Raw genomic sequence first — 27,263 nt, 5'->3', positions numbered from 1 at the left:
CAGAGGTCTCATACTAAGGGAGTTTACCTTCCCTTATGATGACCTCTGGGTCCAACCCCCAGCCCCAAGCATGACTCCCTCACACCCCCAACTTCACGGTCCCCCCTCTGCCTACCAGACAAACCAGGTGATCAATGTGGAGGCCTTTCTCCCCATGGGCTTTGAGAATACGAACAAGAAGACAGCTCAAGAGGTTCCTCTTCTGTTCCAGGGTTCGGCCCTCATCCTTCTCCACGTCCAGGTACGTCTGGGGAGGTATCAGCCACAGGGCCTCCCCACTGGGCTGGGGCCCAGACTCACGAACCCGCAGCACACCTGGAACCCACTCCCAGTCAGTTTCCCCAGGAGGGGAGGGACAGATGAATGGGGACTATGAGGACCCCATTCTCCTTCCCTACTGCAGGCCCCGTACCCTGAGGGCCTCTTCCCATCAGCAGCCCAGCCTCCCTTGACCTACCCCCATGTGGAAATTCGTGACCCTCACACAGGGCTAGAGGGCCATTCTCCGAGGTGAGGGGCAAAAGTGCCTGGAGCAGCAGCTCTGGGGAGAGGTCAGAATTCTTCAGCAAGGTCTCTACTGGCACCTCCTGGTGCAGAGAAAAAGGCCCAGTCAGGATTTAAGGCAGAGGAAAGGAAAGTAAGAGAGAAGGAAGGATGGAAGGGAAACAGTTTAGCAGAACAGAGACAGACAAGGTGGTAGAGAAGACAGAGAGAGGCTAAGGAGCTCAGGTACCTCTATCTGATTGAAACTCAACAGCAGCCACATCTGCACGGTGGACACATGCAGGGTCTGGTCCCCAAACTGCAGCTCAGCCCGGCCCAGCCACGTCCACTGCAGTCGCCGGTGTGGCCCCATGTCCAGGGCTGGATGGTTCTGACCTGGGAAGGTGTGGAGCAGAAGGATTAAGACAAAGAGCAGGGGCAACGAGGGGGTCAGGGGTTGAGGCATCAAGCTTTGCTCCTGCTAGTCCCTGCAGGGAGGAGGGCCCCAGCATTTCCAGAGAGGTATCTTGTCAAGCTTCTAGATCTCAGCCTTCTCTGTGCCTGCCTACCTGGTGAGCCACAGGTATCTAAGAGCCCACCCTGTGCCTAGCCCTGTGCCAGGCAGGTTCCATGGAATAAACCCTAGAGAGAGGAGACCTGCATTTTGCCCTCAAGGAGCTCACAGTTTTAAAGACCTACTAGGCTAGATCTCTTCCTCCCCCTGTGTCACAGCTCAGGCAAGGTGAGCCTGGGACATTTGTTCATACCAGAAAGCAAGGAAGCCGTCAAAGGGAGAGAGTGTTAAAAAGGATCAGGAGCCAACCTGAGAGATGCTGTCTGGCCAAAGATGGGACAGTTTAAGCATCAAAAAAATAACACCTGCAATGTGTGGTGGAAACATAAAATATTTAAAAATCTAGGAGTTTGTAATGATATTTTTCAAAAAGACCTCATTGGTCATATTTAGAGGATACTAGGGAACCAATATATTATTTTAAAAAGTAGTTATTTAATAAAAATAATGAGAAGAAGAAAGAATCAAGGCTTTCCTGTATAAACTGTACTTCAGGGTAACCAAATAGTTGGTGGGAGGAAGTTTCTCTTTATAGAGAAAGCACTCTAGCCCATACATGAAGAAAGAATGACAAAACTAGAATATCACTCTTTCTAATTCCTAATGAAATGGTGGGGCTAAGCAATGATAATGAAATGACTGCCTACTGAAAAGCTGATGGAAATTACACATAATGTGCAGACGAGACTGACAACACTGAAACCCATGATCCATCTCAACATCGCAAAGGGAGACAGCTAGTTGGAACCTGCCTCCTGGTGGAAGGACACACAGCACTGATGCAGTGCTCTTGCCCAAGAAATCAAAGCCAAATCTGAATAAGCCTCTGCATATAAATATCAGTTTTCCAGAAATAAACGTAACAGAGGAACATGCTAGAGGACACCATGTGGAATACAATCAGCAAAATCCAGCCTGAGAAAACTCTGGCCAAGTAATTAATTGCATGTGGGGAAAAAATGGAGGTGGGAACTTACAGATTAAGGGAAATGTAAGAGATAACTCAACCAAATGCAAAGTGTGTGCCTTGTTTAGATCCTCATTAAACAAAATAACCAGTCAAAAAGAACTCAAAATAGGGAGATACGAACATGGACCATATACTTGAGGCTGTAAGGGATTATGAATTTCTAAAGGTTTGATAACTGTAGTGTCCTTTTTTTAAATACAGTCCTTATCTTTTAGGCTTGGGTGTGGGGGTACAAAGTAGGTGGGGGTATAGATTGAAACAATATTGGCCATGAGTTGATCTCTGTTGGCATTTATCTATTCTGTCTGCATTTGTATATGTTTGAAATTTACAATAAAAAATTTTTTTAAATGAGGGTGAAAATAAACCATTCTCATAAAACTGGTAAGGTTTCCCACCAATACTCCCTCAATGAAGAAACATCTAATTGATGTACTTTAAAAAGAAGAAAACTGAAATCAGAAGGATCAAGACATAAAAGGACTGGTGACTAAAGCACTTGGTATGATGGCAAATGTAAATATCCACTGACTAAAATAATCATAATACTGACAAAGTTGGGAGGTAAAAAAAAAAAAAAAAGAATTCTAAAATGCTGAACAACAGTAATAAGATGGGAGTTAGAGCTGGAGTAAAGATTTTCTAAGGTCCTTCTATTCAGAAGGGTGGGAGGTGACATTAACAAATCAATCACACAGGTTAAAAATATAAGCATAATCAACTATAGAAATAGAATGTGTAACTTCTGAAACTGACAAAAAAGGATTTTTTTAAAATCAACCAATCCAAAAGAAGAAAGAAGAAAAAAAAAAAACCACAAAAAACCGGGGCAAAATCATATGGTATAAAGGTATTCAATTTATTCTTCTTTAAATATAAGAAGGGTAAACAAAAACACAAAATAAGAAGTTAAAAATAAAAGCCAAATATATCATTATTCATAATAAAGAGGGTAAAACTGACAACTCAAAAAGAGAGATTGTCAGGTTGAACAAAAAAAAAAAAAATTATAGGTATTTATGAGACACATTCCTAAAACATAAGGGTATGGCAAAGTTAAAAGTAAAATGATACTAGAGGAAATTCTGATGAAAGTAGAATATTGGCATTGTTTTAAAGTATCTCCCGCCACAGATTGTTTATTCATAGTAACAAGGGAAAAGATATTAACCATACATTGGAGAGATCAAACAACTTCTTGGCCAGGATGTCCAAATTAACATCACAAGCAAGGGGTGAATGAAAATTGTGTGGTTCAGGATGTAAAACCTTAAGAAGTATTAATACATAATGTCATTTATTTAGTATCCTGCCTGGGAATGCAAAACCTGAATCTAATCATGAGGAAATATCATACACACTTAAGATGGGGAATTATTTTAAAAATTTAAAAGAACTGTATTCTCCAAAAATGTCCATATCATAAAAGACAAAAAAAGGCTGAGGAACAGTTCCATATTAAAGAAGACTAAAGAGACATACCAACTAAATACAACAGGTGGCCCTAGACTAGATCCTGTCCTAGAAGTCATAGAAAACATTATAGGTCAACAGACAAAATGAAAATATAGAAAGTAGATTAAAGTACTGTGTATACCAACATTAAATTTTTTTAATTGACAAATGATCTATGGTTATGTAAGAAAATATCTTTATTCTTGGGCAATAGGTACTAAAGTATTCAGGGGCAAAGGCCCAGCATATTGCAATTTATTCTCAGTGGTTCAGAAAAATAAAGTCTCTATATAGATACACATATATACACATCTATACACAAATGTATACATATACAAAAAGCAAATAAAAAAAGGAAATGTTAACAAAAGGTAAACCTGGATAAAGAGTATGTGGGTATTATTTGTATTATTCTTATAATTTTTCCATAAATTTGAAATTATTTCCAAATTAAAGTGTTTTAAAGTAAAAAGATAACTAAATTGTATACTTTAAATGGTTAAAATAGCAAACGTTATGTTAGACATATTTTATCGCAATAAAAGAGACCTAAAAGATTGAAAACTTCTCTCAGTACAAAAACAAAAAAGTAAAAGTATTGAAAAAAATATACCAGAAAGATACTAACCAAAGAAAGCTGGTATGCTATTAATACCAGAGAAAAATACACTTTAAGAGAAAAAGGTTTATTAGAAAGATAGTAATTTCATTAATAACAAAAAGGTTGAATTTATCATGAAGTTTCTATACCTGCATCATCTGTTACAGTAGCCACTAGCCACATGTAACTATTTAAATTTAAACTAGGCCGGGCGCGGTGGCTCACGCCTGTAATCCTAGCACTCTGGGAGGCCGAGGCGGGTGGATCGCTCAAGGTCAGGAGTTCGAGACCAGCCTGAGCAAGAGCGAGACCCCGTCTCTACTAAAAATAGAAAAAAATTATATGGACAACTAAAAATATATATATAGAAAAATTAGCCGGGCATGGTGGCGCATGCCTGTAGTCCCAGCTACTCAGGAGGCTGAGGCAGGAGGATCGCTTGAGCCCAGGAGTTTGAGGTTGCTGTGAGCTAGGCTGACGCCACGGCACTCACTCTAGCCTGGGCAACAAAGTGAGACTCTGTCTCAAAAAAAAAAAAAAAAAAAAAAAAAATTTAAACTAGTTAAAATTAAATAAAATTAAATATTCCTCAGTTGTATTAGCCACACTTCAAGTGCTTAATAGGCACGAATGGCTATCATATTGAACAGTGCAGAAAAGAACTTTTCTACCACTGCAGAAAATTCTACTGGATGGCACTGTTAAATAATTTTACACTTGTATCTAATAAAATAACATAGTTAAAAACTTTATATAAAGTTGACATGATTAGCAGTTTAAAAGTTCACTATCATAAAGGTGGATTTTAGCACACCTCTTTCAGTAATAGATCAAGTAGACAAAAATTAGTAAGGTTACATAAGATGTGAACAATACAATTAACCCAAGGTTAATTTACTAAAATATGTAGAATCTTGTATCTAATGGCTGAAGAATACACATTCTTCTTAATCACACATGAAACATAAAATATGACCATCTTTTAGGCAGGCCATAAAGGAAGTCTCAGTAAATTGCAAAGATTCAGAATCACAGAAACCATGTTCTTTGGCTACAGGGGAATGAAGGTAGAAATCTAAAAAAAAAAAATAACTAAACAAAAAAAATTACTTGAAAATTTAAAAATATAATTCTAAAAAACCAAAGAAGAAATAATAACGTAAATTAGAAAATTCTTAGAACTAAACAATAAAAATACTACATGAAAAAAATTACAGACCATCCCAAATGTCTATCAACAGCAGAAATGGTAAATATATTCATACAATGGAATATGACTCAGCAATGCAAAAGAACAAACTAATGATACAACTGACAACCAAGATAACTCCCACAGACATTATGTTGCATGAAAGAAATCAGACACAGCGTAAAACTCTACAATTCCATTTATATGATATTCAAATATAGGCAAAAATCTATGGTGATAAAGGGAAGAATAATGGTTTCTTTTGGAAGAAGACACTGTCTGGGAAGGGGACATGAAGGAGGAAGCCATCTAGGGTGCTGAAAATGTTCTGCATCTTGATCTGGGCAGTGGATATGTGGATGTATATGGAAAATAATTCATTAAGCCTTATAATTAACATTTGTGCAGTTTTCTGAATACTAGTTATACCCCAATAAGAAATTATAAAAAAAATACTTTATAGGATGCAACTAAAGTAAAATTGAGAGGGAAATGAATAGCCTGAAATACTTATATTTCAAAATAGGTCTGAAAAGACTAAAAATTAAGTAAGCAACTAACTTGAAGTTAGAAAAAGAACAAATTCATAGAAAGTTGAAAGACCCGTAAGAGCAGAAACTAATGAAACTACAACCCACACTTTTTCACCCTTCCCTAGGGGACTGTTATATTTTTCTTATCTACATACTGCTGTCCAAAGGTCCTCTCCTTTTCCTCTCTTGCCACCCCAAATCTCACCCCAATCTCCAATTTCCTCTCTCTAGCTCCTCACTCTGGCTGTAGAAACTGGAGAAACGGTCAAGGGCATCACAGAATTCTGTGGGAAGGCACTTTCTGGGATGGTACAGGAAGCAGAGTGGGGAGACCGGCCAGCAACGTGGTGACAGGACCAGTATAGACACTGTTGGACTTGGATCTTCGATAAATAGCTCTTTCTCAGCCTCCTCTTCCTCTTCTTCCTCCTGAGGGATAGAAGGATTTAAGGGCCCTTGGGCTCCCTTTCTTTGGTCTAGGCTTCTCTTACTCGCCTATTTTCCCACTCTTTCCCCTTGCTCTTACCTCCTCTTCCTCCAGTCCCTTTTCCTCCTCATCCTCCTGCTCCAAGAAGAACTTATCAAGCTGCTGGAGCTGGAAGAGGTGGAACTGGCGCTGCAGCTCCTCCGAGGTGCTCAGGTTCCGCAACATCTGCTGGGGCAGGCGGTTGGGGAAGCAGAGGCCGATCTGCTCCAGCACAGCCCCTTCCAGCCAGCTGGAGCCCAGGCTCAGGAGACGGTCTGCCATGTAGTGCCTGCAGCACACACAGGCCGGGCCAAGTCTCACTGTGGGTGCTGGTGGGGCCCAGCTTCCCCCTCCAGAATGTAGGTCCCTCTGTTGCAGCCTGCCTGAGTCACAGGCCCTACCTCACCTCTTCCTTCCCACTCTCTTTCCACCAGTACATGGCCATCTCTGTATCTCAATCTCTCCTCCCACTGCCTCTTACCTCATCTCCCCTCTAAGATCTTCCCCTTCTCTCTAGGCCTCCCATCCCCTACTTCTCCAGACCTGCACTCACTGGTAGAAGTGCTCAAAAGTTGTGGCCAGCTCCAGGCCAGAAAGGACCATGATGGGTTCCAGGTGCCGCTGAAGCTGCCCCAGCATTTCCACTCCAGGGGCTCCAGCAATCAGGCCCCGCTGGATCTGCTGGTCAATGTGCCTAGCAAACTGCTCACACATCTGGGGCAATGGAAAGGGTATGAGCAAACCATGAACAAAGGAGTAGAGTAGGAGACTGGGGAGTGAAAGGAGGTAAAAGGGAAGAGCACACAGAGATGAACACGGAACATGAGCTTACAGCCCTGTGCCCCGGGAGGCTGGAGGGACTCACATGTGCAGCGGTGAGGAAGGACTGGTGCAGCAAGGCGCCAGAGAAGCCACTGCGCAGAGCCAGTATGAAGGCTGCCCGAGGCCCAAACAGCTCTGAGCCTGCTCTCTGCAAGTGTTCATAGAGTTTACAGTAACGAGGCACAAAGTCTGGGGCCCTCCAGGCTGCAGCCAGGAATCTGTTGACCTGAGGAGAAAAAGGAAGAAGTAACATAAAAGGAGCTGCCCCTCTCCTCAGACTTCAGCTTACTTCTGCCCACCTGCTCTTGCACGACACTCAGCCAGCACTGGGTTATGTTCCTCAGGCTGCTGCTTGGAAGAAGTGGTGAAGGCACGACGCTCCGATCCCGACCCTTACTGTTCTTGCTGACTGTGGAGACAGAGGGCAAAGGAAGGAGTTTCACCTTAGCCTGTGGGTGAATCTCCAGTTCTTGGGTACGATCCCTTTGAAAGGCCTGGAGGTGCCAGGGGCCTGGGAAGGCCCAGAGCAGAGCAGTAAGGAGAGTAAAATCCAAGGAGGAACAAGGAATCAGATATCACCACTGCCCAGAGTCTTAGCTCAACTGGCCACAGCTGCAACTGTGACTTACAGGGCCGAGTGGATGGCTCAGGAGAAGGCCCAGGAGGATGCTCCACATGTACCAGTAAGTGGCACAGGCGACGAACTCGAGAAGCAAAGGATGCTGCTCGACTCAAGGGTTTCTGGGAGCTCTCTCTTTGTTCTAAGTATTGATCCAGCAGCCATCCCAGGGCGCTCACACCTTCTGCACCTGAAAGAAGACAGGTCAGAACAGTCTCCATGGGAAATGGGGGAATAGATGGCCCAGGGCAGAGGAGGGAGAAAGAGCAATTGTACGAAAAGGTTTGGGGACAACAGGGCCCTAAGTCCTCCCCTCACCAAGGTTTGCTTCAGCTGGAGTCTGGGGATATGGTAACAGGGTGAGGTGGCAGGAAAGATTCAAATACCAGAGTCTCAGGGAGCAGTCCCTGGGGCAGGATTAACTCAGGTGATCCCTGGGAATAATTACAAGGAGCTGGTTAGTAGGGGCCAGGTGTCGGGATGGTTACCAGGGGAGGTGATGTTCTGCACCAGGGGGCTGACCAGGGCCTCCCAGCAGGTCTTGCCCAATGCTTGGGCGGCCTCATCATCAGGGAGGAAGCGATCGGCAAAATTCTGTTCATGGCGCAAAACCCTGTTCAGTCTGGAAACAAATAGTGTATGGTCACCAATTAAAGGCACAGATTTCTCTGAGGCTCCACTCAAGTGCAAATCAACTCCCAATCACCCCATGCTTGGTCCCTTACCCAAGTCTCCCTTATCAGCACATACTTCTCACCTATGTTCACTTTTCCCCTCGTGTCCTGGCTGCAGCTTTACCTTTCAGATTCCCACAGAAGCATATCTCCTACCATCTACTTCTTACAGTGTCCTGTTCCCTTAACCATCTTCCCTCTTGTGCTCCACCCACCTAGGACAGAGCTGGAGGAGGCGCTTGCGGTCCTCTGCTATGTCCCGGCTCCAGGCTTGTGCCCGAATTGTGTAGAAGAGACATGTACGGCGGCACAGCTGCTCCCGAAATAGTGGCCAAAAAGTGGGCTTGGGGCCCAGGACCTCCACACCCCGAACCCGGGTGTCGATGCCGCCCTGCAACACATACACAGACTTATCTATCACCTAAGCCACTGAACCACTAAGTACTACCAAAGCCAGGCCTCATACCCTGAGTTCCCTAGACCTGCTTGGGACATCCCCACATCTTTGGAACTCAACAGGTTTCTGGGCCATCTCCCAGGCAGACCAAGGAGAAACCTTGCCTGAAGCCTTGTTCCCCAAATGTTAGCAAAGCCAGCTACTATGGAGACCTTGTGCTACCTCCTAATCCTCAGCCCCCAGCTTCTTCCCTGGCCCCACCTGCTGGCAGCGCTTTATGCGGATCTGGATGATGGGCCAGAAGCGGTTTAGGTTCTCCAGGAGGATCACCCGGCTGGCGGAGGGCATCACGTTCACCTGGCAGGGGAGAAGAGGGAAAGAGAGAGTTGTCACCTCCAGAAGTGGAGCTGGAAGGATTGTTGACAACAACCAAGTTGGTTATGGTATGTGCCCTTCACTTTTCCCGCACCAAGCCCAGGGATCTACATGGCTCCACATCCCTAATTCCGTTCTTACTGCTTACAAGACGATGCCTTCCCAGAAGGAAGGGATGTGGCCATTCCCCAGGGACTGGGTCCTTCCCATAGGCCCTGGGACAAACAAAAGGATGGGGAGCAAGGTGAAGGGGGGCACAAGGGTTCCCACCGTGTTGAGCTCAGTGCTCATGCAGCTGGTGCTGTGACCCCCAAACACCACCACCCTGGCTGGCATGTAACTTGAGTCCTCACTGGCCACCAGCATAGTGAGCTGCCTAGGAGAAGAGAAAGGAAACAGTCAAAGCCTGGGCCCTGGTCTTAGTTCAAAACTACTTTAACCTGGCCGGCGCAGTGGCTCACGCCTGTAATCCCAGCACTTTGGGAGGCTGAGGCGGGAGGATCACTTGAGCCCAGCAGTTCAAGACCAGCATGGGCAACATGATGAGACCTCATCTCTACAAAAAATAATAAAATTAGCTGGGCATGGTGGCAAGTGCCTGTGGTCCCAGCTACTCGGGAGGCCGAGGCAGGAGGATTGCTTAAGCCCAGGAGTTTGAGGTTGCAGTGAGCTACGATGACACCACTGCACTTCAGCCTGGGGAACAGAGCAAGACCCTGTCTCAAAAAAACTCAAACCCAAACAAAACAAAACCAACCAAAAAAACTACTTGAACCTTTCACTTTCTTCTCAGGCTCTTGTTCCTCTGTTGGCTTCTGACACATCAGTCTTCCCCAGATCCTTTGCTCTTCCCTTATATTCCCCCAAACTGATTTCACTTAAACCATAGCTTCAACCAAAAATTAATACACAAGTGACTCCAAATCCACACCTCTACTTAGACTGCTCTCCTGAACTTTCAAGCTGTGTACCCAACAGACATTTCCATGTCTTGTCCCACAGGCATCTCAAAGCCCACATGCCCAAATAAAACAATCACCTGGCCATACAAACCTGCCTGCCTTCCTATTTCTCTCCTGGAAAATAAGACTGCCGTCTACCCAGCACTCCAAACTAGAACACAGTCACTGTGGACTTCTTCCTCTCAATGACATCCCTCATCTAGTCAACGGCAAGTCCCGTAGGCCCCACATCCTAGTATTTCCCAGTCCATTCCTTCCCCTTCCTGTCCCCCCACCTAACTGAATACATTGATCGTTTCTCAACTACACCCCTGAATAAACCTCCCACCTCTTTTTCCTGGCCTTCAACACAAACTCCCATAATTGCCAGAGTAACCTTTCCTTAAAAATCTGGTTTTGACTCTTCTCTTCTTAAAATCCTTCAATGGCTCTCCAAGTTTTGGAATAAAGTTCAAACTTCTTAGCTCACAAAACTCTTTGTGATCTGCCCCTGCCAACTTTTCTGGCTTCATCTCCTGCCTCTTTGATACACACACGCTTCATTCTAGCCAAATACAATGTTTTGTTCCCATTTTGCATATATACTATCCTTGTGCCAGGAATATTCACTGTCTCATCTTTATCTAGCTAATTTCAACTTCAAAATTCAGCTCAGTCAAACCCTCCTTCCAGAAGGGAGCCTGCTCTGAGCCCACAGTCAGCCTCAGGATCCAGGGTACACGTCAACCGTAACACTTTTCTTACTCTGTGCTCTTACTGATCTTCCAGCCTGGCTCCCCAGCTAGACTGCAAGATCCCTGAACACAAGCACCATCTTATTGTCCATGTATCTCCAGACCTTTGCACAGTCCTGGCACAAATGCCCACAGGAGAAATGGATAAGTGAGATGATTTCCCTCAACACTAAGCACTGGGTAGTGACATCTGTACCTGTTGGGGTACAGGTCACCCGGCTCAGGGAGTGAGGGAATGTCTCTCCTCAGCACAGTGAAGTGTGTTTATCTGTTTACTGCACAAAATGGGTTTGAGTATGTTCCTCGGGCATGGGGGTTACAGATGGGGTTGTGTGTACATGGGTGCTTTGGGGATCTATATTGGGGAATATCAGAATGTGTGTGTGCCCGCGCACATGAGCACACACATGGGTGTGTGCACACCTAACAAGAACACCACGGTGCATGTGCAAGGTGATGTAGTGGGAGCCAGTGCTGCCGTTGGACTCCCAGTACGTCTTGGGGTTGCGGTCCGTCAGCTTGCTGGCCCGGTGCGGGTTGGAGGACACCTCCACCTTCTCCCAGCACTTGTCCTCCTTCACTTCCACACTGGAGCCTGGGGGCAAGTGGGAAGGGGTGGAAGTCACAGCCTGGTTATTTGGAAGGGAAAAAAGGGAAAGGGACTAGGGAGTGGGAAGGGAAGGGGAGAACGGCTGCTGGATGGGAGCCAGGGGAAGACAGATGCGGGCACTAACCCTGGCAGAGATGCCTGAGGAACATGTCAAAGAAGGGGATATTGATGGGTTGGTGGGTTCGTCTGTGGTCTTCAATCTGGCCCAGCACCATCTGCAGCCGGAATATCACAAAGAAGAGGGGAGGGGAGAGGAATAGAGAGAAATACCCAGAAACAGGTATAGAGCAAAAGTCAAGGGGCAAAGAACACTCGATCCCTTTCTCCTCAAATTTTGACAGGATCATGTGGAGTAAAGGTAAAGGAACAAGTACCCCAGATGTGATACCACCTGTGCCAAACAGGGATGCCAAAGAGAGACAAACACTGAATCCCCTTCCCCTGCTTCTGACATTCTCTCAGCTCCAGACTCACAAGCCCCTCCTCACCTGGATGCAGCCGGCCAGGATGCTGGAGGTAAGTTTGCTGTAGAGCTGTGCATGTTTCTCACACTCTGTCACCAGGTCTCGAAGCTCACAGCCCAGCAGCAGCTGAGCCGAGTGCTTGTCAAGGACTTTGGAGAGGGCCTCTTTTGCTCCCAGGGAGCAGAGCACCACAGCATAGTCCTTATGCATGGAGGCCAGGCGATGCAGGAAGCAGATCAGCTCCTGAACAATCTGAGCCCAGAGCCACATAGATTAATTTAAGAGAAACAAAGGGCAGGGTATGTTAGCATTGAGGGATGGGTTCACTAAAGCAAGTGTAGTGGCTAAGGTTTCAGAGAAACACAAAGCCCAGTGAAAGGAAGAGTACCAAAGAGAGGGTGGAACAGAATACAGGGGTGCTAGGACTTTAGAGTGAGTCGGCAGTAGCAGAGCTTAGATACAGCTTCCCAGGTTTCTTCCTGCCAGGGCCGAGTTACCTCAAGAGCCAACCTTGGTGCCTGAGCCTCACTGTACAATGCACAAACCCTGGAGGGTGGAGAGCAGCGACTGTTTGGATTGGTGAATGTGGGCTTCTCTTAAACCCAGAAACTAAAATCCAGATGCAGCCAAAAGGTTTATACTTTAAAGACCCCAGTTCCAGAGCCTCTTGGATGATATTAGCATTCCTCTTCCTATCTACCCATCCCAGTGCCCCCAGCCCCATTCAGAAAGGCTCTGCTGGGCCCCCCCAGAGCCTCACAATGTGGCTTGGGCACTAGACGCTGCCTTTCCCTCCCCTCCCCTTGCCAGGGATCTGGTACCTCAGAATCACTGCTAGGGCCACTCAGGCAGTTGAGGGAGGGTTCCAAGACCTCATGCCAGGGGAGGACCATTGCCTCAGGGTAATCCAGCAGTCGGATCATGACCCTGGTAAGGGGATGGAAACAAGTGCAGTCCCTGAAGTCTGGCAGCTCCCCTCCCCGCAACTCATGAGTGCCTGAACAGGCCCCTCACCTCAGCACAGTCAGCAGCAGAGTTTTGTTGGGCCCCGGGGTATCCAGAGTCCGCAGCAACAAGAGAAAGGGCTGGGTCTCCTGCTGGAGGCGCTTGAGAAGGGGCCTCACCGCACCCGCTGGGCTGCCCTCACGGCACAGCATGCGCTCCAAGTCCAAGAGTAGTTCTGCAGATGGGCCCCCCACCAGGGATCGAATCAGTAGCTCAGGGGATGCATCCTGGCCCTGGGCGCTGGGGGTCTCCAGTACTGTAGCCCAGACACAACGGAAGGGAAAAATGTGCGTAAGGAGAAGTCTTACTGTTAGTCAAACCAAGAAATGGGAAGGTTCAGAAAATCACCCCAACTTTTCCTCCCATATTGAGGATGGCTACAGTTTTTGTCAAACTCTAAGAGATTTTCTTTTCTGGCCCCAAATATATACTTAACTACATTTTTAAAAAATCTAGTATAGCAAACACTGTCAAATTAAACACATTTTTAATCTCATATAATGATATGATTACCTTTTATTATTACAGGTTAGCTATAATAAATATTAGCATTATAGGCTGGGTGCGGTGGCTCACGCCTGTAATCCTAGCACTCTGGGAGGCCGAGGTGGGCGGATCGTTTGAGCTCAGGAGTTCGAGACCAGCCTGAGCAAGAGCGAGACCCTATCTCTACTAAAAATAGAAAGAAATTATACGGACAGCTAAAAATATATATAGAAAAAAAAAATTAGCCGGGCATGGTGGTGCATGCCTGTAGTCCCAGCTACTTGGGAGGCTGAGACAGGAGGATCGCTTGAGCTCAGGAGTTTGAGGTTGCTGTGAGCTAGGCTGACGCCACGGCACTCACTCTAGCCTGGGCAACAGAGTGAGACTCTGTCTCAAAAAAAAAAAAATATTATTGGCCGGGCGCGGTGGCTCACGCCTGTAATCCTAGCACTCTGGGAGGCTGAGGTGGGCGGATCGTTTGAGCTCAGGAGTTTGAGACCAGCCTGAGCAAGAGCGAGACCCCACCTCTACTAAAAATAGAAAGAAATTATATGGACAGCTAAAAATATATATAGAAAAAATTAGCCGGGCATGGTGGCGCATGCCTGTAGTCCCAGCTACTCGGGAGGCTGAGACAGGAGGATTGCTTGAGCCCAGGAGTTTGAGGTTGCTGTGAGCTAGGCTGACACCACGGCACTCACTCTAGCCTGGGCAACAGAGTGAGACTCTGTCTCAAAAAAAAAAAAAAAAAAAAAATATTAGCATTATAATTACATCTTTATACTACTGGCATGGTGGATTTAGATATTAATATAAAGACTAGAAGATATACATTGCCTATTTCAATATCCCTTGTACTTCTGGATTTTCACTTGTTTTTTAATCACAAAGCATTTCTTCCCCCTGACATCAATATTTCATGTTTCTAATCACAAACTATACCATAAATTACAATTCCTCTTAAGAAGGCCTCTCTAGATGTGACTTCAACCAATCTTCTACTGTCCAGTGAGACGGAACCAAACCTAGGCCAGACAAGACAGGAATCTATGTATGTTTAAAGCCATTCAGAGAAGGCAACTTCCCTGTACCTATTCTAGAGTCTCCCTGTCCTGTTAGTCAGGAAGTTCTACTTATGACCTAACTTGAACACTACAATGCTCACTCATTTCCTGAAAATTCCTTGTGTCTTTCAGTAAGAAGCTGGTATGTAAACCTTAGCCTTCCTGGCCACAGGCTGGCACTGTATGATTCCTCAGCAGAACCGCCCCCCTCCACAATGGTACCTGCATGCTCAGGACTGCCTGGTGGTTCTGAGAATCGATTGAGAAGCATCATGAGGATGGTACGTGTGGTGGGCATGGGTTCTGTCCCCGGTGCTATCCCTGAGCGCCTAGACAAGGTGTCTCTCAACTCTCGGGTTATAAGGTGGTCTCCCACAGTGTGGTGGTTGCACAAAAGCAGGTTGAGCAGGAGCAGGCCATTTCTCACTGCAGAGGAGCACCTGGGAAGAGGGAGGTGACCCAGGAAGAAATTGACAGACAGTGAATGCAATGGAAGCAGGGAAGCAAGTGCAGAGTGCCCTACAGTTGGGAAGGAAAGGGCTCTAGCGGTCCCTCTGAACCGGGACATCTGGCCTCCTGACCTCAGGTCACTCCTCCCAATCCTGTGAAGGAAGGTCAGTGTCTCTCTGCCCTCTCTGGGAATCTCCCTACCCCCAAGCACTTGGTTTCTCTTCCAATGACAATCAAGAGGGCCACCAATGTTTCATCCAGAGGTGACAATGTGAGGGAAATTTCTGTGGAGCACATGAGTCTGGGGCAGAGGAGTAGCAGGGTTTGGAACTTGGCAGGAATCTAGAGTTTGTAGGGTAATGCTCTGACCCCTCAGTGTTCATCATCAGGATCAGAGCTGCAGGGATAGTAAGTAGCAGGCTCTCAGAGCCTGGGCGTGTGGCTGTGTCGATGCTAGCGAAGATCTCTCTGGTCATCTGAGCATCAAACAAAGGGTGGAGAGAATCTCGACCAGCGACAAAAGTGGGGATGTCCGAGGAGGTGGCTATGGCCAGCATCTTCAGTGCCTGTGAAGGGGATGTGGAAGCAGAGTTAGGAGTAGGAAGAGCCACCATGAGGAAGGGGCAAGCCAGGGCCATCATTCTAGACATCAAACTTTGGGGCAGCTGAGTACAGGTAGAGGAGGCAGAAATGGAAGAGGTAGTGATAGCACATCAAATGCTAGAAAGGGAGGGAAGGAGGAAGGAAAAGAAGAGAGAGCAAACAAAAAAAAATCCCCTAAGACTAGACAGTAAAATTAGCCTACTTCTCTCCACCCCCAAGCTCCCAGCACCAAGGGTACCTAAGTGGGATGGCCACCCCGCCTGTTATCTTCCCCTGAGGATGACACCCTCTCACAGTGTCTACTTGTCATCAGAGGCTTTCCTTGATGTTGTCTCCCATCTTGCTAAACCACTCCTTACTTTGCAAAGCCTCTCTTCCCTTGAGTTCCATGACTTTATATCCTCCTGGTTTTCCTACCTCTCTGGTGTTCCTTTGCCTGGTCCACAAACATGAGGTTCCTTGTCCCCTTTCTCTTCACACCCTGTGTTCCCCCACTGAAGCAACCTCGTCCATTCCCACAGTTCCAACTCCTACCTATATGCCAACTCTCCCAAACCTGTGTCCCCTGGCCGCAGCCAGTATCCAGTCCTTCTCAACAAGGCTACTGGGTCGTCTCACCGGCAGAGTGGTTGGAATTATAGGAAAAATACTTGTAATGTGAAAACATGTTTGCTAGTACTATAGAGAAAAAAATAAATTAAAATGAACACTAAACCATCGGAGTGGAGAATGTCTCTCCTGGTTAAAGGGCCGACTCTCTAGAGGAAATCCATGAGGGATGGACTAGGCTAGAAATAATTCTCAGGACAAACCCCCTTATGAGGCCTGGACCCTCCAAGCAAATGCTACCTCATAATGAGGCTATCTCTCTTTGGTTTCCCACACTCCCCCAATTAGCTGAATGCTGTAGACCCTAACAATTTTATTTCAGGGCAAGACTCTGAATTTAGGAGTAAATGCTTTATTTTGGTCACATAACTTGAAAGGATCAGGGAATTCTTTGAGCATACATGACCTAGACTGTGAATGCCTGAATGCTCTGGGAAGCAGTAGCATCTAATTGACCCCATAAAGGAAAAGGGCCTCCTGGCCTCTTCAGGCACAGCCTGCTCTAAGAGGACGTGTGCTCCCATCCATGCTGTGGTCATTAAACTACTGGAATCTATTCTCAGAACTGCTCTGGCTGGGACCTACCTGCCCCCCATTAGGGACCCTCTGGCTATACAGAGCCATCCTGCCCACACTACCCTACCAGCCAGCATTTCTGTCTCGAGTAAGTAGGAGGTCAATTCTGTAAGTTCCCCTGGACGAAGGGCCTCTCGTCCCTATTCTTTGGGCCCAGGGTGGCAGGGCAATGGCAATGCTGGCTCTGTTTTACCCAAATCTGGTGAGGGAATATTTTCTTTGTAAGGGTACCACTCTAATAAAAACAGAAAGGTATTTTTAGTTTAATTGTTTACATCTATAAAATTAGTTTTTATGTTTTTTTTTTCTCTTGAAGTTTTAGAAGGAATAGAAAATTAGTTTTTAACTAGACATCTAATTGTAACTAAAGAGGTGCGGGACATTCAACATACCTAAAAACTCAACTCCTGACCTGCTCCCCGTACCTCCTCCTGCAACATTCTCTCACTTACTAAATGGCTACCTCATGTGTACCCTGTTGCTCAATTTTACACCAGGAATCATTCTTAAAAACTCCCTTCTCCCTTTCTCCAAACATGCACTCAATCCCCAAGACTGTCCAGCTCAAACTCTTAAATCCACCTGCATCTTTCCACCCCAACATCTACTCCCTGGGCTAAGTCACCACAGTATCTCCTCAAGATCAATAGTCCCCAGTCCATCACTCTTGCCAGGCCCAGTGCACTCACCGCCAGCCCTGCCTGCTGCACCAAGACGGAAGTCTTATATTCTTGCATGCAAATCAGCACAGCATAGATGCCACCCTCCCTGGCAAAGTGTGGCCGCCACTCGTGCTTGGTCATGAGCAGGTAAAGGAGGCGTAGGCCCAGCACTACCACCATCTTCTCTCCCACCTGGTTGGTCAGCAGCTCCACCAGCGTCTTCACTAGCTTCTCTCTGATAAGAGAAGAGACACTGGGACTTCCCATCCCAAGGAGTCTTGCCTGACTTCCCAGCCACAACACCATCCGACTCCCATCCTAACCCCATCCACTGAGATCTAGGCCATTCCCTCTGCACCCCCCAACCTGCTCTCCTTGCCTCAGTCTCACTCCTGATTCTCACCCCTCTGTGGTCTTACTGGTTCCTGACCTCATGAAGGAAACAGTAGAGCAAAATGGTTATGAACTCTGGCTCATCTTTTCAAATAAATCTATAAATTCTAAGTAATTCCAATCAAAATGCCTAAAGTGTTTTTAAAAATACTATGACAGGCAGATTCAGGCACTGGGAGAGAAATGTTTGGAAAAAAATAATGGTAGATTTGCCTAACATTATCAAAATATAAACTTGCAACAATTGAAACCCTGGAACTGATACAGGATAGCCAAACAGATCAATAGATGAGAGGAGAAATAAGGGTAGTATCTCAGCCAGTGAGGAAAGGAAGGACAATTTAAAACATGATGTTGACCCTGGCACAGTGGCTCACGTCTATAATCCTAGCACTCTGGGAGGCCGAGGAGGGAGGATCGCTTGAGGCCAGTAGTTCAAGACCAGCCTGAGCACGAGTGAGACCCTGTCTCTACCAAAAATGAAAAAAATTAGCCAGGCAAGGTGGTGTGCGCTTACGGTCTTGGCTACTCAGGAGGCTGAGGCAGGAGGATCGCTTGAACCCAGGAGTTCGAGGTTGCAGTGAGCCAGGATGACACCACTGCACTCTAGTGTGAGCGACAGAGTGAGACTCTGTCTCAAAAAAATAACATAACATAAAATAAAATTTGAAAAACATGGGCCGGGCGCGGTGGCTCACGCCTGTAATCCTAGCACTCTGGGAGGCCGAGGCGAGTGGATTGTTTGAGCTCAGGAGTTCGAGAGCAGCCTGAGCAAGAGCGAGACCCTGTCTCTATTAAAAATAGAAAGAAATTATATGGACAACTAAAAATATATACAGAAAAAATTAGCCGGGCATGGTGGCGCATGCCTGTAGTCCCAGCTACTCAGGAGGCTGAGGCAGGAGGATTGCTTGAGCCCAGGAGTTTGAGGTTGCTGTGAGCTAGGCTGACGCCACGGCACTCTAGCCCGGGCAACAGAGTGAGACTCTGTCTCAAAAAAAAAAAAAAAAAACAAACAAACAAACAAAAAAAAACATGATACTGAAATACCTGGCTATGCATTTGAAAAAAACTGAAATTGGAGCTCTACTTTGCATCATTTGCAAAAATAAATTGCAAATGGATTTTAAAATGAATGTAAAAAACAAAATCATAGATGGTTTTAGAAAATAAAAGAAACTATTTTCATAATCCTGGAATAGGACAGACCTTTTTAAGTAGGACACAAAATCTAGAAGCCATAAAAAAGTTGAAAATATAGCAACATAACAATCTGAAACTTTTGCACAATGAAAGACACTATAAGCAAAATTAAAAGACAAGCAATGAGCTAGAGAAATGGTCCAATGGAAATGCTGATCTGAAAGAAGATAAAGAAGTGCCTACAGAGTCCCTATATCACAGTGAGGGTCATGAGAGGAAGACAGCAGTAAATGACATCTTTCTTCATCGTGACAGAAATACAGGCTGAGGAGGTGGCCTGGGAACTATGGAGGGAAAGAACACAAAAGAACTTCTGGGAAAGATGGCAAATAAAAGTACTGGGAAAGTTCTGTTTTTATCAGTCCTTTCTCAGAAGCATAACGATGACTACAGTGTGAATCAAATGTATTTTAAATATATATCCACTTCTGTAACCATGGTTTATTATAAACTAATTGATAAACATTGATAATATATATAAAAATACAAAGATGTTTACCAAAATGTTAGCAGTGATTGTCTCTGCATAAAGGGCTTTCAGATGATTTTTACTATCATAATTTTCTAACCTTTTTTACAGTGAACGTATACTATTTTATAATCACAAAAATAAAGCTAATAAGATTTTTAAAAGACAAGCAAAATATTTGAAACATAAATAACACAGGATTAATGCCAGAATGCCTATAAATCCGTAAGAAAAAGGAAAAGACCCAATAAAAAAATGGGCAGAGGGTAAGAACAGAATATTTACTGAAGAAACAGAACAAATGCATGCAAATATGCCTAACTTCACCAGAACTAAGAAATTAAAACAAGGAGATACCAATCACTTAAAATTTTGCCAATCAGATAGATTTTTTAAATGATAATACCCAGTGTTGGCAGAGGTAAGGGAAAACAGAGTCATTCGAACACTGTACTTGAACTTGGTCGGACACAAGCACATCGCAGAGTTGTATGTAGCAGTGAAAAGAACAAGGCAGTTCCACACGGACTGATATGGAAAGCTATCTAAGACACACTGAGAGCAAAAAACAGGTGCAGAAATACGTAGAATGTGATTACATATATTAAAACACAAACTCAGAAAATGCTCCATTTCCAAACACACAATTACAAATGTAAATCTACAAAAGGTCTGAGGGATATACCAGACTGCTAAATATGATGAAAGGGTCTTTTTTGGCCTTTCATTCTATGTTCTCTTATATTCTTCAGATCTTTTTTAAAATGAGAATGCATTTGTGTATTATTTGTATAATGAGAAAGTAGTAAAAACTTTAAAAATAAAAAGAAAGCAGGAAGAGAAGAAAAAGGAAAAAAAAAAAAAAAAACCCAAAAAAACTCAAGCTCTAAGGCTGGGCACCGTGGCTCACACCTGTAATCCTAACACTCTGGGCAGCCACTTGAGGTCAGTTCACTTGAGGTCAAGAGTTCGAGACCAACCTGAGCAAGAGCAAGAGCAAGACCCTATCTCTACTAAAAATAGAAAAAATTAGCCAGGCAACTAAAAATAGAAACAAACAAAAAAATTAGCTGGCGTGGTGGTGAACACCTGTCATCCCAGCTACTCGGGAGGCTGTGGCAGGAGGACTGCTTGAGCCCAGGAGTTTGAGGTTGCAGTGAGCTAGGTTGATGCCACAGCACTCTAGCCCAGGCAACAGAGCGAGACTCTGTCTCCAAGAAAACAAAAAAAAAAAAACACTCAAGCTCTAAAGCCAAAAGGACCCAAGTTTGAAATTTATAAAACTGAACAAGTTACTTAAATTCTCTAAGCCTGTTTCCTCATCCATGTAGTAGGATGACACTATCACTGCTTCCTCAGGTGTTAGGCAGATTTAACGAGAGAATGTATGTCAAATAGTAGCACAGTAGCTGGCACAGCAGAAGTGCTCCAAGAATACGAGCCATTATAACATCTAACCCTCCTGCTCAGCTGCTCCTCAGGTCACCCTTCCTTCTTCCCCAGCTTTTCTAATGCTTGATCTCATAGCCCCTTCCCGCTTACCACCACCCTCACTGCCAACAGCTTCAACGAAAACCTCTTCCCTCCCCAGCGTGCTAACCTCAGCGATTTGTCAGGATGGACCAGAGGGTGGTCCGGCGCAGTGACCTCCTCCACAGCCTGAGAGAGGGCACAGAGCCCTGAAAGCTGCAGGTTTGTGTCCAAGCTGGATATCTGCACAGTGGCCACGACTGCCGCCACATGCTGATCCTGGGAGCTGCGAGGACCAGGACCCAGCAAGGCTCTAGCCATTTCTGAAATTGATGGGGGAAAGGCAGTGGCTAAAATAAACTGTGGTACCTCCAAGCTGGAAGTTTTTAAAGGTCAAGCCCAGTTATCCTACTGACATTTAAATACATTATTCATTACTGTAGCCTACATCCTTTTCCAATTCTATGTGGTGGATCTAATGGTCAAACCATGAAATGAAGATACCCCAGAAAATGAACCCTCCTCTTCCAAAGATACTGAAGGGAGTAGTGGTTAGATACAATCAAGGTCAAAAGGAAAAAGATGGATGCATGGTTCTCAGGTATTTTACCCTGCAAAAGTGACATTACTTGATAGCTTTCCTTCTACCCTCACTATCCACTTCTTCTAATGGGACCACCCAGGACTTGTTCCAACTTCTTCCTCCCAGAACCTGACTCACCAACGGCTGCCTCCTTCACCTCGGGGGGCAGGACTATCCCCTCAGGCACCAGAAGCTGCTTAAACAGCTGCGAATCACTCTGTGCCACGGGGGGCGCAGTCTTTGCCTTGGTGGGCTCTGCCTCTGCCTTAGGGATCTCAGCCTTTGCTTTGGGGGACTCAGTCTCTTCCTCCGAGAGGCTGGCTTCCAACTTGGACTCCTCTTGTGGATCTGGGGTATAGGAGTGACTGCGTGAAGTAGATGAGCTGCTTAGTTCATCATGCAGCAGCCCATACTTGGTGTAGATCTGGGAGTTGAGTAGGTCATTGAGGGTGCTGCCCTCAAACCGGTTACTGAGAACCTGCAGCAGACCCTCAGCCGTCTCTACAGGCACGGAGATCTCACCTAGGGCCTTTTCACGTTGGGTCTGTCAACAGAGGGGGCATGCGTTTCAGGGACAAGCAGAAACAAAGGTGCTGGTGACAATAATGGAAAGGTGGCCACCCCCCACCATGCCCTCGTACCTTCCACACACTAGACCCTCACAGTACTGTCTCCTCCCCCAGCAGGACCCCCCCAAACTCTCTAACCTCTAGCCCCAGCCTCCCCGTAAGTGGCATCCCATATCTATTCTAATAGAATTCCCACTAGAGAATTCCACCTCTAACCCTACTATAATCCACCCCCCCCTCCCCCGCCCAGGTATCTCAGGCCTGTAATACCTCATCTAGGTTCTCCTGTAGATTCTGGAAAATTGGCTGCTGCTCACATAAGTCCAACTTTTTGATGAAAAAAAGCAGTTCCCACCACTCAGCCTGGGTCAAATATCCCAAATCCTCATTCTTCTGAGGCTCAGGCTGAAGGTACGGCAAAGCGTAGAGCCTATCCACAGGCTTCCAGTCCCAGAAGGGAAATACTGAGAATACAGGCACACAAAGGATCAATACCTATTAGGAATAGAGTCAGTTTCTGAACCTCTAGTGCTGTTCCTGGTCAGAAGTGACTTCATCCCAGTCACTACTCCTCTGTTCAGAGACATGCTATCCACATCCCCTCTCCGGCTCACCTGTGCCCAACACTGTAGCCCCTGCTCCCTTCTCCACAGCTGCTGAAGCCGTATCCTCAGTAGTCTCCTCAGGGCCCAGGATCTCCAGCATGTGCCAGTGCACCCAGTAGGTGCGGCCCCTCGACTGCCAGAAGACCTGGTATGAGAGAGGAAGAGGAAAGAGGAATAGAGAGGGCTCAGCCCTCTGGGCCCTGGGCTGTGAAAGCTTGAAAGGATATGCTCGGTCCCAGACCTGGGGCACACCCTCAGATACATACCTGGCTAGACTCAGAAAAACCTCTATACAGCAAAAGGCTTCCTTCCCCTACCAGGAGTGGGCTTTGCCTGTCTTCCTAACCATGATGGCCTCTGTTCCCACACTCCCTACTAGTCTCCTCCACTGGTGGAAGGGGTGATGAGGTATCTTGATATATCAGTTCTGTTTCCTGGGTCTGAGTCTCTCCATGATCTCACAGCCCACCTGCCTCCCACCAGATTTCCTCAGCCTTCCAAATGGCACCTCCCCCAAATGCTGACCCCCTTTTACCATTCCAATTCCCCTGGGGGTTTTCTCCTTGGGGGGCCTGAATGGAAGCCCCTATGATAGATCCCCAACAGTGTCCCACCACTGTGCATAGCTCACCTGCACAGGGGGCACGCCACTGTTGCTCTGCCGGAAGACGCCCTCCTCCCCGGCACTGATCTCCTCGTAATCATCCAGCATCCGCACTCGCATCCCCGGCTGCAGAATCTGCTGCACGTATTCTCCATAGCCACTCCGGCTAGAGAATTCAGAGCGCTGGAGGAAGACCCACCCTTGCCTGCTAGGGTTGGTGACAATGGTGGGGAGTAAAAGGCTGGGGTCTGAAATGCAGGGCTGAAAGATGGACCGGATTGGCCGGGAAGGCAGCGTGCCTTGTTTGCTGAGGTTCTGGGCCCAGCCCATGCTCCGCACCAGCTCTGAAATGAGGTTCCCCACAGCCATACTGAACTCCAGCTCCCGCTGTGCCCGGCTTTTCTCCCTTGTGGGGCACGGAGAGCTTTGGTCTCCAGCTCCTGGCTCTGGACTGTTATTCAGCTGATCCAGCAGGGAAGTAACACATAGGTAGCGCTTCACCAGGGAGAAGAGCAGCTTTCCTGGGATCTGTAGGACACAGTCCTTGGCATAGGTTCATCTCTTCCTAGTTTTAGCCCCTCCCCTTCCCCCCAATATCCTCCTCTACAGAAAAATATAAAGGCCTCATTCTCAGGCCTGTAGTGCTCAAACTTGGATTTGTGTAAGAAATACACAGGGAGTGTCTTAAAACACAGATTTCTGGGTTCTAATCTCAGAAATTCTGAATGGGGAGGAGGGCATGAACCTTCATATTAACAAGCTCCCCAGGTGGCTCTGATGCTGACAAACAATCCTGAACCATGTTTTCAGAAATAATGCCCTAGGCCTTGTACACAGCATTTTCCCCACAGCTGGCAGAGTACCTGAGGCAGATGAATACCCTCAAAGGCCATGCAGTGTTCTTCAGAGGACGTAGTTTCCGCAAACAGCTCCAGCAAAGTATAGCGGCTGTCAAAATCCATGTGCTGCTCAATGCCATCTTGCTGGCTCAGTGACAGAAGGACGTGAGCCCGACTCCCTGTAATCCACACCCAATCCATATCTTCTCTTTAATCCCGAATACTTTCTCCCTGCCTTTCCTAGACTCTATCCTCTGCCCCAGAGGCTTTCAAACTTTTGTTACTGATACTGACACCCAGAAATACACTTTACATGGTAATCTGGTACAAACATACACACATATAATGGAAACATATATTTTATGCTACAAAATTTACCCTAAGTGCTACATCCTTGATATTTTACATTTTTAAAAAATGTTGGTTGTAACTCACCAAATTGATTACAAAACCAACTAATAAATCTCAACCCACAGTTTAAAAAATGCAAATCTACCCCATTCTCTTCTCTGTCAGTGCACTGAGAATGGACAGGTAAATCAGATGCTATCATTTTCTCCCATTTATATACCTGCACTAGCCCACAAATCTTTATTTTTCCTTTGCATCGAATTGATATTCACCAAATACTAGGTGTTCTTACAGAGTTGGGAAATCTCTTTCTGTTCTTAATTCTAGTGGCCCCATTCTCTCCAATGCTTTCCTTCTTCCCCTGGCTGTCTCTTACCAGCATCATGGGCTGCCAGAGCCTGCAGCATTTTGCCTGCACTCCGACGGATCTGAGGCTCAGGATTGCACAACATGTGCATGAGCAGGTCCAGGGCTCCTGTCTCCCTGAAGACACCAGTGAGGGGCCCAATGCTGGCATAAGCACTGAGCACATGGATGGTGTGGAGCACAGAGGCTGTGAGACTCGAGGTTCCACCTTCTGCCAGCTGCCTGGCAGCCCTGCGTACCAGCGCCCGCACATCAGCCTCCATCTCTCCCATTGCCACTTCATCCAGTCCTCCTGGTTCTCGGGGAAAGGTTCCTGAACCTCCAGCTGGTTCGTGCTGAGGTCCCTTAGATAGTGCCCGTTCACCTAACAACATGGGGCAGTTGGCAAAGACCTCCGGGGCTGACAGCCACATGAGGATGTGCTCTGCCTTGCCTTCCTCCACATCCACTGTGCCCACTTCCCCACACTTGAGGACACTCCATCGGATCAGGTATTCAGGACGCCCATCATGCCCAGGCCGCTGTCGAATGAGTTCTTCAGGATATGCCTGCAGTCGGGGCCCTACGGGCACCATGAGGTCTCCAGCACGCCGTTCCCCCACCATCCTGACCTACTGGGATACACAAGGAGAAAGATAAAGCAGTATGGGAAGAGAAAAAACTACATAGAGAGGGGTGGAATTCTGAGACACAGAGAGGGTGGGTGGTGACTGGTAAGCTGCATGGTGGAATTTAGAAAGCAACCAGAAAGGCAAAGAATAGGATGAAATGAATAGCTGAACATACTTTGGGATTTATATAAGAATGGAGTGAAAACACTGAGGAAATGAAAAGAGGGGGTTTAAGAAATGGAAGAGGTTACAAAGAGGATGAGAAGAGTAACAGGCAAGGTAACAATAAACAGAGTGACAGCTAAACAGGACAATCTGGGCAGAAGAGCAGAGGGATACAGATCAAGACTTAGAAGGATGACATGGGTGAGCAGGAAAGACAGCAGCATGTGAAACAGTGGGGTCAGAACATGTGAGGAAAAGTAGGATGGGGAGGGGCAGGACAGGGAGTATAAATGACCAGGTAAAGCTGGAATGTAGACATAAAGGGTGGGCCACAGCAAATATAGAGAATGGAGATGACAGGAGGCTGGGACACTGGGGCAGACGACTGGATGGGAAAAATGTGTGAGAGTCCTGTGAAAGGGGGAAGGGCATACAGACCTGATAAAATTATGGGAAAGAAAGATCAGGTCCCACCCTGCACTTATGCCGTATGTATGGTAAGGACCTAAGTCAGGTAGAGAGAGACGGAGGAGGTTATCACAGGATTAAGGGTAGGGAATGAGACCAGGAGAGAGGCAATATAGTGGCTTCAGAGTCAGATAAATGTGACTCTGCATTCTGGCTCTTTCCTTACTAACTGCATAGTTGGAGACAAATTACTTAACCTCTGAGCCTGCTTCCTCTTCTGCCAGATGGTAATAATATTCATACCTACCTCATTAAGTTGTGTGAAACTTAAGATCACGTATGTAAAGCACCTACAACAGCATCTAGCACATACTGAGCGCTCAGCAAACATAATCTAATATTAGATGATGAAAGTATGGGAATCATCAAATAAATGAAGTTATTAAGCCAGATTATAAATGGGAGTGGAATGAACAGGAAAGATATGTATGATATGAAGCAGTGTAGGGGCAACAGGCACGGACGGTAAACCCAGATGAAAAAATGGTGATCAGGCCAGGAGTGACGTTCTGGTACAGGAACAGAAAATGAGAATAGAAGAGTGAAGAAGGGGGATGCGGGGGAAAGGATGTGACCCTCAATGGGTCTAAGGGTCCACTTATCTTGGGGGGCAAGGCTAGGACGTAAGCAGCGATGTAGCAACGGGCATGCGATTAGCGCATGACAAAATAAAACAATCTCACAGGCCTGGAGGAGGGGGCGGAGGGACGCATAAGGTGGGCCTGGAACAGGAGCAAGAAACTGAGATGTGGGGTGAGGTCTGGACACAGGTGTGAGACCAGAACATAGGTAGCAAGGTAAGGCCCAAGCATGCAGACCAGTGGGGCAGTGGAGGGGGCCGGCACGACGCTGTGAAGGGGTTTGGGGGCAGGGTGAGGATCCGGGAGCGCGGTGCAGTCTGAGGACGCTGATCGAGCGACTCTCAGACAGCAAGATATGGTTCCTTTCGTCAGCCCCACAAAGAGTGGCTAAAAAAGAGAAGACGAAGGTAGGAGGACTGGATCGGCGCAAGACTCTCCTCTCACCTCCCACGGCCCAGCTCGGCCTTTGCTGGGACCCAGCGGCTCGTCCTGCCGTTCTGGCCCCGCCTCTTCCGCCGCTGCCTTCCTTCCTTCCGGGTCACAAGGCGAGCGCACCCACGGCCGGGCATCTACGGGTCCCACCGCGGCCCACGCCGAGCGTGG

At 46.6% G+C, this 27,263-nt stretch overlaps 1 protein-coding gene across 6 annotated transcripts in view; it reads right to left on the bottom strand.

Moving 5' to 3' along the window:
• The window catches only part of CUL9 (cullin 9), a 36,748-nt gene extending 9,592 nt beyond the window's left edge, over positions 1-27,156 (bottom strand). For 3 of the 6 annotated variants that reach the window (XM_069487840.1, XM_069487844.1, XM_069487845.1), the window contains exons 1-28: positions 24,846-27,134; positions 24,143-24,297; positions 23,307-23,807; positions 22,685-22,820; positions 22,341-22,534; positions 21,640-22,045; positions 21,049-21,241; positions 17,411-17,618; positions 15,303-15,499; positions 14,706-14,923; positions 12,943-13,189; positions 12,750-12,855; positions 11,953-12,180; positions 11,589-11,679; positions 11,278-11,449; positions 9,429-9,534; positions 9,045-9,140; positions 8,602-8,777; positions 8,201-8,334; positions 7,723-7,902; positions 7,393-7,502; positions 7,137-7,319; positions 6,825-6,985; positions 6,332-6,560; positions 6,045-6,234; positions 734-879; positions 458-587; positions 116-315 (exon numbers count right to left, since the gene is read on the bottom strand). In XM_069487840.1, coding sequence (XP_069343941.1) covers positions 116-315; positions 458-587; positions 734-879; positions 6,045-6,234; positions 6,332-6,560; positions 6,825-6,985; positions 7,137-7,319; positions 7,393-7,502; positions 7,723-7,902; positions 8,201-8,334; positions 8,602-8,777; positions 9,045-9,140; positions 9,429-9,534; positions 11,278-11,449; positions 11,589-11,679; positions 11,953-12,180; positions 12,750-12,855; positions 12,943-13,189; positions 14,706-14,923; positions 15,303-15,499; positions 17,411-17,618; positions 21,049-21,241; positions 21,640-22,045; positions 22,341-22,534; positions 22,685-22,820; positions 23,307-23,807; positions 24,143-24,297; positions 24,846-25,440 — 5,688 coding nt within the window. In that variant the 5' untranslated portion in view covers positions 25,441-27,134. Of the gene's footprint in view, positions 1-115; positions 316-457; positions 588-733; positions 880-6,044; positions 6,235-6,331; positions 6,561-6,824; positions 6,986-7,136; positions 7,320-7,392; positions 7,503-7,722; positions 7,903-8,200; positions 8,335-8,601; positions 8,778-9,044; positions 9,141-9,428; positions 9,535-11,277; positions 11,450-11,588; positions 11,680-11,952; positions 12,181-12,749; positions 12,856-12,942; positions 13,190-14,705; positions 14,924-15,302; positions 15,500-17,410; positions 17,619-21,048; positions 21,242-21,639; positions 22,046-22,340; positions 22,535-22,684; positions 22,821-23,306; positions 23,808-24,142; positions 24,298-24,845 lie in introns of all 6 variants that reach the window. The other 3 variants (XM_069487843.1, XM_069487841.1, XM_069487842.1) reach the window with 3 other exon arrangements.
• Between the last annotated feature and the right edge of the window lie 107 nt (positions 27,157-27,263).

Source organism: Eulemur rufifrons, chromosome 15 (genome assembly GCF_041146395.1).
Source record: "Eulemur rufifrons isolate Redbay chromosome 15, OSU_ERuf_1, whole genome shotgun sequence".
NCBI lineage: Eukaryota > Metazoa > Chordata > Mammalia > Primates > Lemuridae > Eulemur > Eulemur rufifrons.
This window is presented reverse-complemented; position numbering and strand designations above follow the sequence as displayed.